The sequence below is a fragment of the Hemiscyllium ocellatum genome, chromosome 34 (assembly GCF_020745735.1).
Source record: "Hemiscyllium ocellatum isolate sHemOce1 chromosome 34, sHemOce1.pat.X.cur, whole genome shotgun sequence".
Taxonomy (NCBI): domain Eukaryota; kingdom Metazoa; phylum Chordata; class Chondrichthyes; order Orectolobiformes; family Hemiscylliidae; genus Hemiscyllium; species Hemiscyllium ocellatum.
In genome coordinates this window covers 10,137,065-10,151,295 of record NC_083434.1, presented here as the reverse complement: position 1 = coordinate 10,151,295, position 14,231 = coordinate 10,137,065, and the positions used below count along the sequence as shown (strand labels likewise).

Here is a 14,231-nt window from a genome sequence, read left to right as displayed (position 1 = left end):
ACATGAAGAGGTGTCCTGGAGTTGAGATGACTGACTTGCAACAACTACAATCATTCTTCTTTGTGTCATCTGTGTCTCTAACCAGCAGAGAGTTTTCCCCTGATCCTCGTTTACTGTTGTTTTGCCAGGACTCATTGATGCCACACTTGGTCAAATACGACTTCAATATCAATTGCAACCACTATCATCTCACCTCTAGAATTCAGCTTGTTTGCCAAGGTCTGGATCAAGACTGTAATGCAGTCAGGAACTGAGTGGCCTTGATGATTTACATTGTGATCTTAGTGCAAATGAGGCACATCAATCTATAAACTACAAAAAAGTCCCCTTATAGCAGCCTGAGCAGCCAATAGTTGATCTTTCCAATTAATGAAGTCACTTTCTAAAAAGTTCCATGTCAATAGCAGTCATGTGCCTTTTCTGCTCAACCTTTTGATTGGCACAAATCAGTAACAAAGTTGGCATCTATTTATTCGCCAAAGAAAGATTATTCTCTTCGAACTGCTGCTGTGCTTAAATTTTCAGTTGTACTTTTCCTACGGCCCAGCTATCAACTCAAATTCATATTAGAAAGATTCTATCTCCAGGGTCCTCAATAAATCACTGTATAACTTGCCTTTGTAATCTGGCTCATTCCATGCTATCAAAATCATGGATCCATCTTCCTGATCAATTACAGGAACCACCCTAGCAAAGTGCTCAGCATTATAGTCAGGGCCACACAGCACGTGTTATTTCAGTGCATCAGCATAATTAAGGATTCTAAATTATTGCAGTCCTATAACCCTCTACACATTTCTCATAATGGCCTCAATTTCCATTGCTCCTACATTAGTAGCTGTGCTACCAGTCAGTCACCTGACTGGACTCGAAGCTCTGTATCTCCTCCCTTTGCATCGTTTTCTTCTTTTGAAATACTCCTAAACATCTGTTTCTTTGACCAAGTGTTTGAGCAGCAGCCCTAATAACACTTCTGTGGTGGGTTAGCAAATGTTGCTGGATAATGCTTCTGTAAAGTACCTTGGGAGGTTTTACTACATTAAAGGTTTTTTTTTGAGATTAAGATTTTCAGTGGTTTCAGGCTATTGTGCCCAATGTCATATTGGAGTTCAACAGCATATCTAGTTGTGTGTACCATATGTACTTGCGTAAATGTCAATCTCATGTAAAAGTCGACCCCTTAAGTTTGGCCAAACAATCTTGTATTTTCCATATATCTTGTGTAAAAGTTGACCCTATTATATTGCATTATAATCCTCTTTACAAAGGAAACTGCATGTTCCCATTAATCAACTTAAGCAAACTTGCATTCATACTAGTAGTTAGTTAGTTAGTTAGTTAGTTCATTCATTCATTCATCTCCTTAGCACACTTGGTTTACTACAGCATGGTACTGAGTTTATCGGTACTTATCGCATTTGTTCACTATACATCCAAAGGTTATTAACATTAAAAAGTTAATCATTTTAATTGTGCCACTGTATCTGAATAAAAGTCAGATATAGAATTTAATTGAATCCCTACAGTGTGGAAACAAGCCCGTTGCCCAAAGAGTATCCCACCCAAACCCATTCCTCTACATTTACCCCTGACCTATACATCCCTGAACACTATGGGCAATTTAGCACGGCCAATTCACCTCACCTGCAGATCTCTGGATTGAGGGAGGAAAGTGGAGCACTCGAGGAAGCCCAAGCAGACACTGGGAGAATGTGCAAACCTCACACAAACAGTCGCCCGAGGCTGGAATTGAACCTGCATTCCTGGCACTGTGAGGCCGCAGCACTAACCACTGAGCCACCATGCTGCCCCAAATATCAGCTATATATCTTTAATTCTTTGACAAATTTATTAATGTTGCTGAGGTTCATAACATACAAGAGTAAATGGGAGGGAAACGGAAGAATTAGGTGGGTAAGTTCAAGATGCATACATATTCCGAATTTAATAAATATTTAATTTTAAGTGTACTATTATACCAGGCCATGACGATATTGAACAGTGTGATTTTCCAGGATTTCAATGAATCTTTGACATGTTAAATTTCCATACCGGTATGTGTTCTTGTTTCTCTTGCTTTTATCCTGTAATTACCTTTGCTGTAATTCATGGTGTTTTTCTTCTTTACCTGGGATTAGTTGTGCAGTCAAATCAACTTCTGTTAATAACATGGTATTTTGAACTGTAGCATGAATTTCAGCCCCTCAAAACTAGTCCCCATGTATTAGTTACTCTATAAATTGAACCTTTAAAAATAGTCTAAAAAATTCTACCTTTACACGAGTATATATGGTAATTATTCATGAAGCGATGCTGCTGAATTCAGAACAGATAACTTAATTTTGGTGAGGACCTGTACACTAAATCCACATCAGAACCAGCCAAACTTTGGAAATAATTGTGTACTTTAAATATTATGTGTTCTAAAGATAGAATTAAATATCCTAGAATGAAATTCATGCAGCAGCTTAAGAAGGAAGCTCAGCACTACCTTCTCAAGGGCAACTAGGGGTGGACAATAAATGCTGGACCAACTAGTGATGCCCATGTTCCATGAGTGAATAAAGAAAATGTTATATATCCATACGTCTGCTTGACAGCAAGGCCAGACTGACCTGGATGTTCTGTCTATCTAAATTAGGTATGAACAAGCAGATCACAGTACCCCATATACAATACTTTTGATTCACTGTGCTAATATGGTCACTCCATACCATCATTAAATCCATTTTGTAGTAATGTCCCATTTGCTTTCCTTAAAGGTGGCAAGGACTGTTGCACTGCTCCTGGCAATGTTATTAAGTCTTCTTCTGATACTTTGGATCCGGATGAATCGTCAATGATGTTTAATTTGCTGCTTTTCCTATTGTTCTTAATCTAAAAAGGGCAATAAAAGATTTTGTTTCAGTGAATATGTTTGTTGCTGAAGTGTTGTATGTCAAGCTCTGATATTATTCACCTCTGTTTTGTTTTGGCAGCTTCTGTATGCACTTATGTAGACTATTTCGGTTTTGTAATTGACTGCATATATACATATAAAATGCTGCCATATGAACCATTGAAAAACGGAAAATAAACCAATAGGCACATATATACTTACTGGGAAAAACAGAGGGACTTGAACTTTGAATGTATATCAGTTGAGGAATGGGGTGAATGTTTTCAGAAAATGATAGAATCATTGAAGAGCTACAGCGCTGAAAGAGTCATACCCGGTCCCACTAAGTAAACCAGCCACATATTCTAATCCCATTTACCAGCATATGATCTGTAGTATTGCAGGCTATACTGCAATATGTGCAAATCTAGGTTCCTTTTAAATGAGTTGAGGGTTTCCACCACGACCACCAAATGTATTCCAGACACACATCACCCTCTGGGTGAAAAACATTTTCCTTATATCTCCTCTAAATCTTTCTTCCGATCACCTTAAACATGTTTGACAGGTAACTGACCTCTCCATTAGGGAACACGGCCTTTCCCTGTCCACTCTATCCAAGTCACTCATTATTTTGTACGCCTTGATTAAATCACAAGGACCCTAGCCTATTACATCTTTCCTCATTCTTGCAATTTCTAAGCCCGAGCAATATTCTTGTAAATCTTCTCTATACTGTCTCAAGACCAACTATGTCCGTGCTGGAATATGGTGGCCAGAAATGTACACAAATATCTAGTTATGGCATAACCCATCTTATATAATTCCAGCATTACATCCTTGACCTCATATTCTGTACATCATCCATCCAGTGAGAGAAAGCATCCCATATGTCTTCTTTACCACCGTACCTACCTATCCTGTCGCCTTCAGAGATCGGTGGACATGAACTCCTCAATCTCTCTCAATACCTCTCCCATTTTCTGGCATGATTAATTTGAAGTGGGACCTACTTTAAACCCTAATTGCAATTTACTGTCCTCCAGCCAAAAGGCCACCATAAACAAGTGGAAAGAAGCAGGTGTTTGGAGGAACTCTGGTAAATTATCGGGTGTGGGAGAGGTGTGGAAGCTGAAACTTTAGACAGTAAATGTCCAGGATATCCTTGTGGATTCCAAAAAACAAACAAAACTTCTAAACACTGTTCAAATTTCTTGGAACAGAGCAGCCGCATGAAGTTTTAAATCTCAATGCTAAAGACAGCATGAGATCCTGAGCTGCATGAGTTAATGAGTCTTCCATTTGACTCAAATAGGTGTAACAGCTGGCTGAAAATAAGGGCCAGCTAACGATCATTGTGGGGGAATGAGCCCATAAAAGTTTGGAAACAATTTCAACTGCATTCCTATATTGTTCTCCAAGCTGAGACTGGCTCCCCCAACCTGGTCCAAATGATCTGTAACACTGTTTACCAGTTTCCCAATCACTGTTAATATTGGTACCTTCAGAGGAAAAGAATCAAGATTTCAAAAGACAGCAACAACAGGAAAGGGACAATGGAAACAACTCCCAAATGAAGCAAACAAGTTCCAGGGTATCAAGGTGCCTGATGCAACTAGACTCAATTGTCACTCCCTCTACCACATTTTGAGACAGCTGTTGACTCGAACATGGCAATAGAAAGAAAAAAATGCAATTACTTTATAAAAAATTTGAGGATATTGAGGAGATCTGTAATTTTTAAAATGATTGAAAATAAGCACTTTTAAAACTTCTATTCTTTGTAAAGGGACCAATTATCATTTTTGATTTACAAGAAATACTGAAAGCAATACAACAGGAAGGAAATTCAAAAATGGCAACTACATGAGGAGGACACTAGGAAGAATGGAGAGAGCTTGAGGTGGGGGAAAAAGGTAGAGAGATAGAAAGAGAAAAGTCAGTTCTGGCAGTTCAACCACGACAAAGGGTGTTGTGAAGGTTTTGGAAAGAATTGCACCATACAGGAAGATTGCACCGATGGAACCCTGCTAATGAGGAAGCTCATGTTTGAAGGGAATCAGCTAAATCCTTGAAGTAAATGGAGTAGAATTCCACTTAGAAGAACTATGTGACTGAAACTGGGATCATACAGGCAGGGTGGATTGCATATTAACTCTATGTTGACACAATGGTCAAGAAAGCACAAAAACATCTCTCCTTCCTCAGGAGACTAAGGAAATTCAGCATGTCCATGAGGACTCTGATCAATTTTTTGTAGATGTACCATAGAAAGCATTCTATCTGGATGAATCACAGTGTGGTTTGGCAAATGCTCTTCCCAACACCGCAAGAAATTGCAGAGAGTCGTGAACACAGCCCAGTCCATCACTCAAACCAGCCTTCTATCCATTGACTCAATCTACACTTCTTGCTGCCTCGGGAAAGCAACGAACATAATCAAAGATCCCTTCCATCCCGGTTATACTCTCTTCCACCCTCTTCTGTCGGACAGAACATACAAACGTTTAAGGACATGTATGAATAGATTCAAGAACAGCTTCTTCCCTATTGTTATTAAATTTCTGAATGGACTTCTCAATTTTTAAATCTGATACTGATGTTGCTCCTTGTGCACTTTCTCTGCAATTAACATTGTCTTCTTCACTCTGCTCTATTACCCTGTGCACATTGCATGATATGATCTGCCTATACTGCATGCAAAACAAAACTTTTCACTGCACCTAGATACATGTGACAATGATAAATAAAAAAATCCAAATCTATTAAATATTATCTGTTGCATCTGCTATTCCATGGTGTAATTTATTGTTGAAAATAAGCATGATTTGTTTTCTCATTTATGTTTCCGCTAACTCATGTTAAAGTAAAAGTGATAAAAATTAAATCTTTTCCGGTTTTTTTCATTTAAGAGTTTGGCAAATTTGGTTATTTTAGTTTCCAGGTCCCTACAAGATCAGAATAACATGTAACTACAGTATTATCATGCACTAAATGCAACAAAGTAAGGAGATGATCCTTCCTTCCCCTTTGGCATTTGCCAGTAAAAAAGACAAGCCCAGTAATGTTGTGAGAACACCATTACTCCTCTCCAAGTTCCTGTTCAACCAATACACCATTCTGATATGACTGTTCTTTTATAATAATTCAGTTACTACCCTGAAATTCTCCACCTGATAACTTACAAATATTAGCCACCATATGCAGTTCAAGGAGAAGGTTCACCACCACTGCCTTCTCACATTTTACTGCAGTGTGGAAAATCCCATGGCCTTACCACACACTCCAAGAACAAATACATGCCTTTCCTATACTTGACACCCTAATTTAGCATTTCCTTAGGAGAAATAAAAAGAAATAATTTGGATTTATCACAGGCCAAAGTGATTCACAAACAATTATCATCTTTTTGAATTGCTAGTACATCTTGGTGAAGGTACAACAATTTAGGGTGTAGGTTTGCTCGCTGAGCTGTTGGTTTGATATCCAGACATTTCATTACCTGGCTAGGTAACATCATCAGTGGTGACCTCCAAGTGAAGCGAAGCTGTTGTCTCCTGCTTTCTATTTATATCTTTCTCCTGGATGGGGTTCCTGGGGTTTGTGGTGATGTCATTTCCTGTTCATTTTCTGGAGGGGTTGATAGATGGCATCTAGATCTGTGTGCTTGTTTGTGGCGTTGTGGTTGGATTGCCAGGCCTCTAGGAATTCTCTGGCATGCCTTTGCTTAGCCTGTCCCAGGATAGATGTGTTGTCCCAGTCGAAATGGTGGTTTTCTTTTCATTCGTGTGCAGGGCTATGAGGGAGACTGAGTCATTTCTCTGAAACTTCTTTGATATATGGTAAGGTGGTTAGGGTTTCTGGTTTACCACCTTACCATATATCAAAGAAGTTTCAGAGAAATGACAGTCAGACTACTGAGACCCCTCGGAATCCTAGTAGCACACAAACCCACCAACACTCTCAAACAAAAACTAACAAACTTAAAAGACCCAGTACAACCCATGGACAAAACCAACGTCATCTACAAAATTCCATGCAAGGACTGCCACAAACACTACGTAGGACAAACAGGAAGAAAGTTAGCCACCAGGATACACGAACACCAGCTAGCCACAAAAAGACACGACCCCTTCTCCCTCATAGCCCTATACACGGATGAAAAAAACCACCATTTCGAGTGGGACAACACATCTATCCTGGGACAGGCTAAGCAAAGGCATGCCAGAGAATTCCTAGAGGCTTAGCACTCCAACCACAACGCCACAAACAAGCACATAGATCTAGATGCCATCTATCAGCCCCTCAGAAAACAAACAGGAAATGACATCACCACAAACACCAGGAATCCCATCCAGGAGAAAGATATAAATAGAAAGCAGGAGACAACAGCTTCGCTTCACTTGGAAGTCGCCACTGATGATGTTACCTAGCCAGGTAATGAAACGTCTGGATATCAAACCTACAGCTCAGCAAGCAAATCTACACCCTAAACCTCAACCTAAGCTACAAACCTTCACAAACTTTGCGAGGTACAACAATACATCACACAACTTAAAGGAAGATCCAAAAGACAGAAATGGGATGGTTGAAGTGTTCCTGATTGAGAGAAGAATTTTGTTTTGGACACCTGGAGAGTGATCAATTATGCCATTGGATTCTTAAGCTTCAAACCATAGGGCAGGATTTTGGATTTTAGGTCTTGATTCAATGTTTTCAAGTTTGCTGACAATACAATACTTGGCAGATCTGTGAGTTGAAAGGAGGAGGCTTCAAGGTAAGTTAGATAAGTTGAGAGTGGACAAACACATGCAGTTGCAGTAGAATATGGCTAGATGCAAAGTTATACACCTCAGTGTGAAAAACAGAAAAGCAGAGTACTATTTACATTGGGAAGTGTGCATGGATAGAGAGTCCTCATACACCAGTTAATGACAGTATACATGCAGGTGCAGTAAGCAATTAGGAAAGCAAATAGTACATTATAAGATTATTTGATTCTGAATATGTCTTGTAGCAGTTATACAGAGCCTTGGTGAGACCACACCTAAAGTATTGATGGAATTTGGTCTCCCTACCTAAGAAAGGATATACTTACCAAAGAGAGTGCAGCAGAATTCACTAGCTTGACACTTGGGATGTCAGGATTATCTTATGAGGAGAGATTTGTTCGACTGAGCATATATTCACTAGAATGTAGAAGGGTGAATGGGAATCTGGTTGAAATATAAAAATTTTAACAGGGCTGTACATGCAGGGAGGATTCTTTTTCCTGGTGGAGGAGTCTTGAACCAGAGGATATAGGGTAGGCCATTTAAAACTCAGATAAGGAAACATTTCTTGATTTAAAGGATAGTGAACCTTAGAATTAACTACCACAGGATGGTGTGAAGGCCAAGATATATTCAAGAAAGAGACAATTACAATTTTAAATATTAAAGGCATTGAAGGGTATGGGAATAAAATGGGAATATGGCATTAAGGTCAAGGTTCAGCAGTGATCATACAGAATAATGGAACAGGCTCAAAGAGTTGAATAGCCTAATCCTGCTGCTGGTTTCTATGTTTCCATGTCCCTGACATGGAGTCAAACAGGTTCACAACCCTGCGCTGTGAGGAAAATCATCACTCAGGAATGATTTTCTGTAAATTAGCCAATTTGTGGTCAGAGGACAGGTTTACCATCTAATTAAGAACAGTCCAATGGTTTTTGAGGCCATGTAGAATGGAAGCAGCTGCTGCTGGCAGTTCAGGTGCGAGAGAGGTAGAGAGGTCGTGGGCGGCACGGTGGTACAGTGGTTAGCACTGCTGTCTCACAGCGCCTGAGACCCGCGTTCAATTCCCAACTCAGGCGACTGACTGTGTGGAGTTTGCACGTTCTCCCCGTGTCTGCGTGGGTTTCCTCCGGGTGCTCCGGTTTCCTCCCACAGTCCAAAGATGTGCGGGTCAGGTGAATTGGCCATGCTAAATTGCCCGTAGTGTTAGGTAAGGGGTAAATGTAGGGGTATGGGTGGGTTGCGCTTCGGCGGTTGGTGTGGACTTGTTGGGCCGAAGGGCCTGTTTCCACACTGTAAGTAATCTAAAAAAGGTAGAGAGAGAGGTGGAGGGTGGGAGGTGGGATTGGGAGGAGGGGTGCCCCCAGCTTAAGGTTCCATTTATATCACTTTTCAAATTAAAAACCCAAACAGCAATGCTACTAATCTTTGCACCCGCATTGCCCTTCATCTGAGTGCAGAAGTCCCGCTCGATGAATAATAGAATGACATATATCAGAAGAAAGACATTTGGCCCATTATATCCATGTTGGCTCTTGGTCTGTCTTCTGTCTAGGACCAACAGGCAGGCAGTTCTAAGGACCATTTCTATTCTGCAGCCCATTCCCAGGGCTTCTTACTCCATGGATATCAAATATAATGTCAGAGGTGAACAGAATATTGGAGGAATCAATGCCGGACTGGTTAACTGGAGTTCTGGAGTAAAAGAAATGCAACTAAAGTTGATTCTCCGTCTTGCCTACCCAATTAACCCGCTAGCATCATTATTTGGCAAACTGAAGCCTCTAAATCATTCAGATTACTCAACTAAGTAGTCATAATTTTGCAGCTTGTTGCATCTTCATTACTCATTCAACCTATTTTCCAATTTTAACTCCATGCCAAAAAATGAAACCAAACTCAAATAAAGGCCAAAAGGGAAACCACTAAAATTATGACAAGTCACAAGATCTTAAAATGGGTCTGAGATCAAGTTATTTGGATAGAATAGAAAGAACAGAAAAGAAAACTACATGCAAAATACAGTATAAAGTTTTGTAAGTCACCCCACCAAGGTGATTACATCAATAACAGAGGTCATACATAGTTTTATTGTTTTAAAAATTATTATTAAGACAAAGTCCGTCAAAGTTCAGTTAACGGCTTCTGGGCTCACAGGAGATTGACTTAGGAATGATGGAATACCCGGAATACAAACTGGGATGGCACCACAATGGCGGGCCACAGGATGCTAGTCTAGAAGCTTCCAGCAAAGAACATCACTTACGGGTCGCTGGAATACCTGGATGCTGAAGACAAAGAAGACCTCCACACGGGAGCGAGATCTCCATGCTGGGACGAGGTTGTCACAAAAGGACAAGACCACCACTTAGGGAGACCACCATGCTGGGCCGAGACTGCCCTTCTCCCCCTTCAGGCTGCCAGGTCCAGCTGCAGATCTGGAGCCTTGGCCTAGCCTGGGAGTCCGGGCCACGAGAGTCAGCCCAGGTCATGTTCCTCGTTCAGCAGGAGACTCCAGGCTGGGGTGGAGCCATGTCCAGCCACTGCTGACAGAGGATTAACAGAAAAAATAAATGAAAAAGAAAGAAGTAAAAAACAAAAGTTAAATGAAAGAGAAACAAAGCTGATGGCAATGGACAAGCCCTGGACTCAGCCCCTGTATACTGCTGCCATATTGTGTCTATACACGTGTGTATGAATGATTATCTATTTGTGGATATGGAAGTGTGATGATTTATGATGTTGAGAGGGAATTATGGAATGTAAAGACTTCAAACCTGGATGACTGGGAAGATTGTTGTAACATATTGTTGGAAGAAAGGTTGCCAAATTAAGGCTTTATTACAAAAATTACAAAAGAGTATACTAGCTTTTAGATCGAATAACAGTGTTGCTTTGATTACCTAGCTTTCATGTAAAAGTACAAAGAAATCAAAGCTCCACCTCTGTTGATGTTGTCAGCCATTCCTGCCAGCAACACAGGAAAGCCAATAGAAGGATGTCTATGATATACTGAAGTTCCAGACTCATAACTCTGTATTAGCACTTTTTTCTCTTACTCTTGTATGATATGTAGGACCTGATTGGCTCAAGGTCGTTTCAGACAGCAGTTAATCAACCACAGTGTTATGGGTCTGGAATCACATGCAGGCCAGGCCAGATTTCCTTACCTAAAGGATATTAATGAAGAAAACAGGATTCCATGACAATTGATAATGGTTACAAACATCCCAGTACCTCTCCAAGGGCTCTCCACAGCAGTTCAGTGTTGCCAGGATTAGAGGATTTGAGCTATGGGGAGAGATTGAATGAGTTGGGGCTGCCTTTCCTGAAGTGTCAGTGATTGGGGGTGACCTTATAGAGGTATATAAGATCATAGAGTCATAGAGATGTACAGCATGGAGACAGACCCTTCGGTCCAACCTGTCTATGCCGACCAGATATCCTATCCCAATCTAGTCCTACCTGCCAGCACACAGCCCATATCCCTCCAAACCCTTCCCATTCATTTACCCATCCAAACACCTCTTAAATGTTGCAATTGTACTAGCCTCCATCACATCCCCTGGCAGCTCATTCCATACACGTATCACCCTCTGCGTGAAAACATTGCCCCTTAGGTCTCTTTTATATCTTTCCCCTCTCACCCTAAACCTACGCCCTCTAGTTCTGGATTCCCCGATCCCAGGAAAAAGACCTTGTCTATTTATCCTATCTATGCCCCTCATAATTTTGTAAACCTCTTGAAAAGTTTACATCCTTCAGCTTCCGACACTCCAGGGAAAACAGCCCCAGCCTGTTCAGCCTCTCTCTATAGCTCAAATCCTCCAACCCTGGCAACATCCTTGTAAATCTTTTCTGAACCCTTTCAAGTTTCACAACATCTTTCCGAAAGGAAGGAGACCTGAATTGCACGCAATATTCCAACAGTGGCCTAAACAATATCCTGTACAGCTGCAACATGACCTTCCAACTCCTGTACTCAATACTCTGACCAATAAAAGAAAGCATATTAAACGCCTTCTTCACTATCCTATCTACCTGCGACTCCACTTTCAAGGAGCTATGAACCTGCACTCCAAGGTCTCTTTGTTCAGCAACACTCCCTAGGACCTTACCATTAAGTATATAAGTCCTGCTAAAATTTGCTTTCCCAAAATGCAGCACCTTGCATTTATCTGAATTAAACTTCATCTGCTACTTCTCAGCCCATTGGCCCATCTGGTCCAGATCCTGTTGTAATCTGAGGTAACCCTCTTTGCTGTCCACTACACCTCCAATTTTGGTGTCATCTGCAAACTTACTAACTGTACCTCTTATGCTCGCATCCAAATCATTTATGTAAATGACAAAAAGTAGAGGACCCAGCACCGATCCTTGTGGCACTCCACTGGTCACAGGCCTCCATTCTGAAAAACAACCCTCCACCACCACCCTCTGTCGTCTACCTTTGAGCCAGTTCTGTATCCAAATGGCTAGTTCTCCCTGTATTCCATGAGATCTAACCTTGCTAATCAGTCTCCCATGGGGAATCTTGTCAAACGCCTTACTGAAGTCCAAATAGATCACATCTACTGCTCTTCCCTCATCAATCTTCTTTGTCACTTCTTCAAACTCAATCAAGTTTGTGAGATATGATTTCCCATACACAAAATCATGTTGACTATCCCTAATCAGTCCTTGCCTTTCCAAATCCATGTACATCCTGTCCCTCAGGATTCTCTCCAACAACTTGCCCACTACTGAGGTCAGGCTCACCAGTGTATAGTTCCCTGGCTTGTCTTTACTGCCCTTTTTAAACAGTGGCACTACGTTAGCCAACCTCCAGTCTTCCGGCACCTCACCTGTGACTATCGATTGTACAAATATCTCAGCAAGAGGCCCAGCAATCACTTCTTTAACTTCCCACAGAGTTCTCGGGTACACCTGATCAGGTCCTGGGGATTTATCCACTTTTAACCATTTCAAGACATCCAGCACTTCCTCCTCTGTAATCTAGAGATTTTGCAAGATGTCACCATCTATTTCCCTACAGTCTGTATCTTCCATATCCTGTTTCACAGTAATAACTCATGCAAAATAGTCATTTAGTATCTCCCCCACTTTCTGTGGCTCCACGCAAAGGACACCTTGCTGATCTTTGAGGGGCCCTATTTTCTCCCTTTTGTTACCCTTTTGTCCTTAATCTATTTGTAAAAACCCTTTGGAATCTCCTTAATTCTATTTGCCAACACTATCTCACGTCCCCGTTTTGCCCTCCTGATTTCCCTCTTAAGTATACACCTTCCTCCTTTATACTCTAAGGATTCATTTGATCTATCCTGTCTATATCTGACATATGCTTCCTTCCTTTTCTTAACTGAACTCTCAATTTCTTTAGTCATCCAGCATTCCCTATACCTACCAGCCTTCCCTTTCACCCTGACAGGAATGTACTTTCTCTGGATTCTTGTTATTTCATTTCTGAAGGCTTCCCATTTTCCAGCCGTCCCTTTACCTGCGAACATCTGCCTCCAATCAGCTTTCGAAAGTTCTTGCCTAATACCGTCAAAATTGGCCTTTCTCCAATTTAGAACTTCAACTTTTTGATCTGGTCTATCCTTTTCCATCATTATTTTAAAACGAATAGAATTATGGTTGCTGGCCCCAAAGTGCTCCCCCACTGACACCTCAGTCACCTGCCCTGCCTTATTTCCCAAGAGTCGGTCAAGTTTTGCATCTTCTCTAGTAGGTACATCCACATACTGAATCAGAAAATTGTCTTGTGCGCACTTAAGAAATCCCTCTCCATCTAAAACTTTAACACTATGGCAGTCCCAGTCTATGTTTGGAAAGTTAAAATCCCCTACCATAACTACATTATTCTTACAGATAGCTGAGATCTCCTTACAAGTTTGTTTCTCAATTTCCCTCGGACTATTAGGGGGTCTATAATACAATCCCAATAAGGTGATCATCCCTTTCTTATTTCTCAGTTTCACCCAAATAACGTCCCTGAATGTATTACTGGGTGAGGGGCATGGATAGGATAAATAGACAAAGTCTCTTCCCTGAGGTGGGGGAGATTTAGTGTGAGAGGGGAAAGAGATAAAAGAGACCTAAGGGGCAACTTTTTCACACAGAGGGTGGTATGTGTATAGAATAAGCTGCCTGAGGAAGTGCTGGAGGCTGGTACAATTGCAACATTTAAAAAGGTATCTGGATGGGTATCTGAATAGGAAGGGTTTAGAGGCACATCGGCCGGGTGCTGGCAGGTGGACTAGATTGGGTTGGGATATGTGGCCAGCATGGACAAGTTGGGCCGAAGGGTTGTTTCCGTGCTGTACGTCTCTGTGACATGGTTGTCATTAGATTATCATTAGCTACAATAGAACATAAGCCTGGAGTTATTATCATCTAGGAGAAAGTGAAGACTGCAGATGCTGGAAATCAGAGCTGAAAATGTGTTGTTGGAAAAGCGCAGCAGGTCAGGTAGCATCCAAGGAGCAGGAGAATCGACGTTTCGGGCATGATTCCTGAAGAAGGGCTCATGCCTGAAACGTCGATTCTCTTGCTCCTCGGATGCTGCCTGACCTGCT

The 14,231-nt window shown here is 41.2% G+C and overlaps 1 protein-coding gene across 1 annotated transcript in view; it reads right to left on the bottom strand.

Moving 5' to 3' along the window:
* Nucleotides 1–14,231, bottom strand: part of LOC132832319 (stathmin domain-containing protein 1-like) — a 50,020-nt gene that overhangs the window by 24,677 nt on the left and 11,112 nt on the right. The window contains exon 2 of the mRNA XM_060850231.1: nucleotides 2,715–2,877. Coding sequence (XP_060706214.1) covers nucleotides 2,715–2,877 — 163 coding nt within the window. The remainder of the gene's footprint in view (nucleotides 1–2,714; nucleotides 2,878–14,231) is intronic.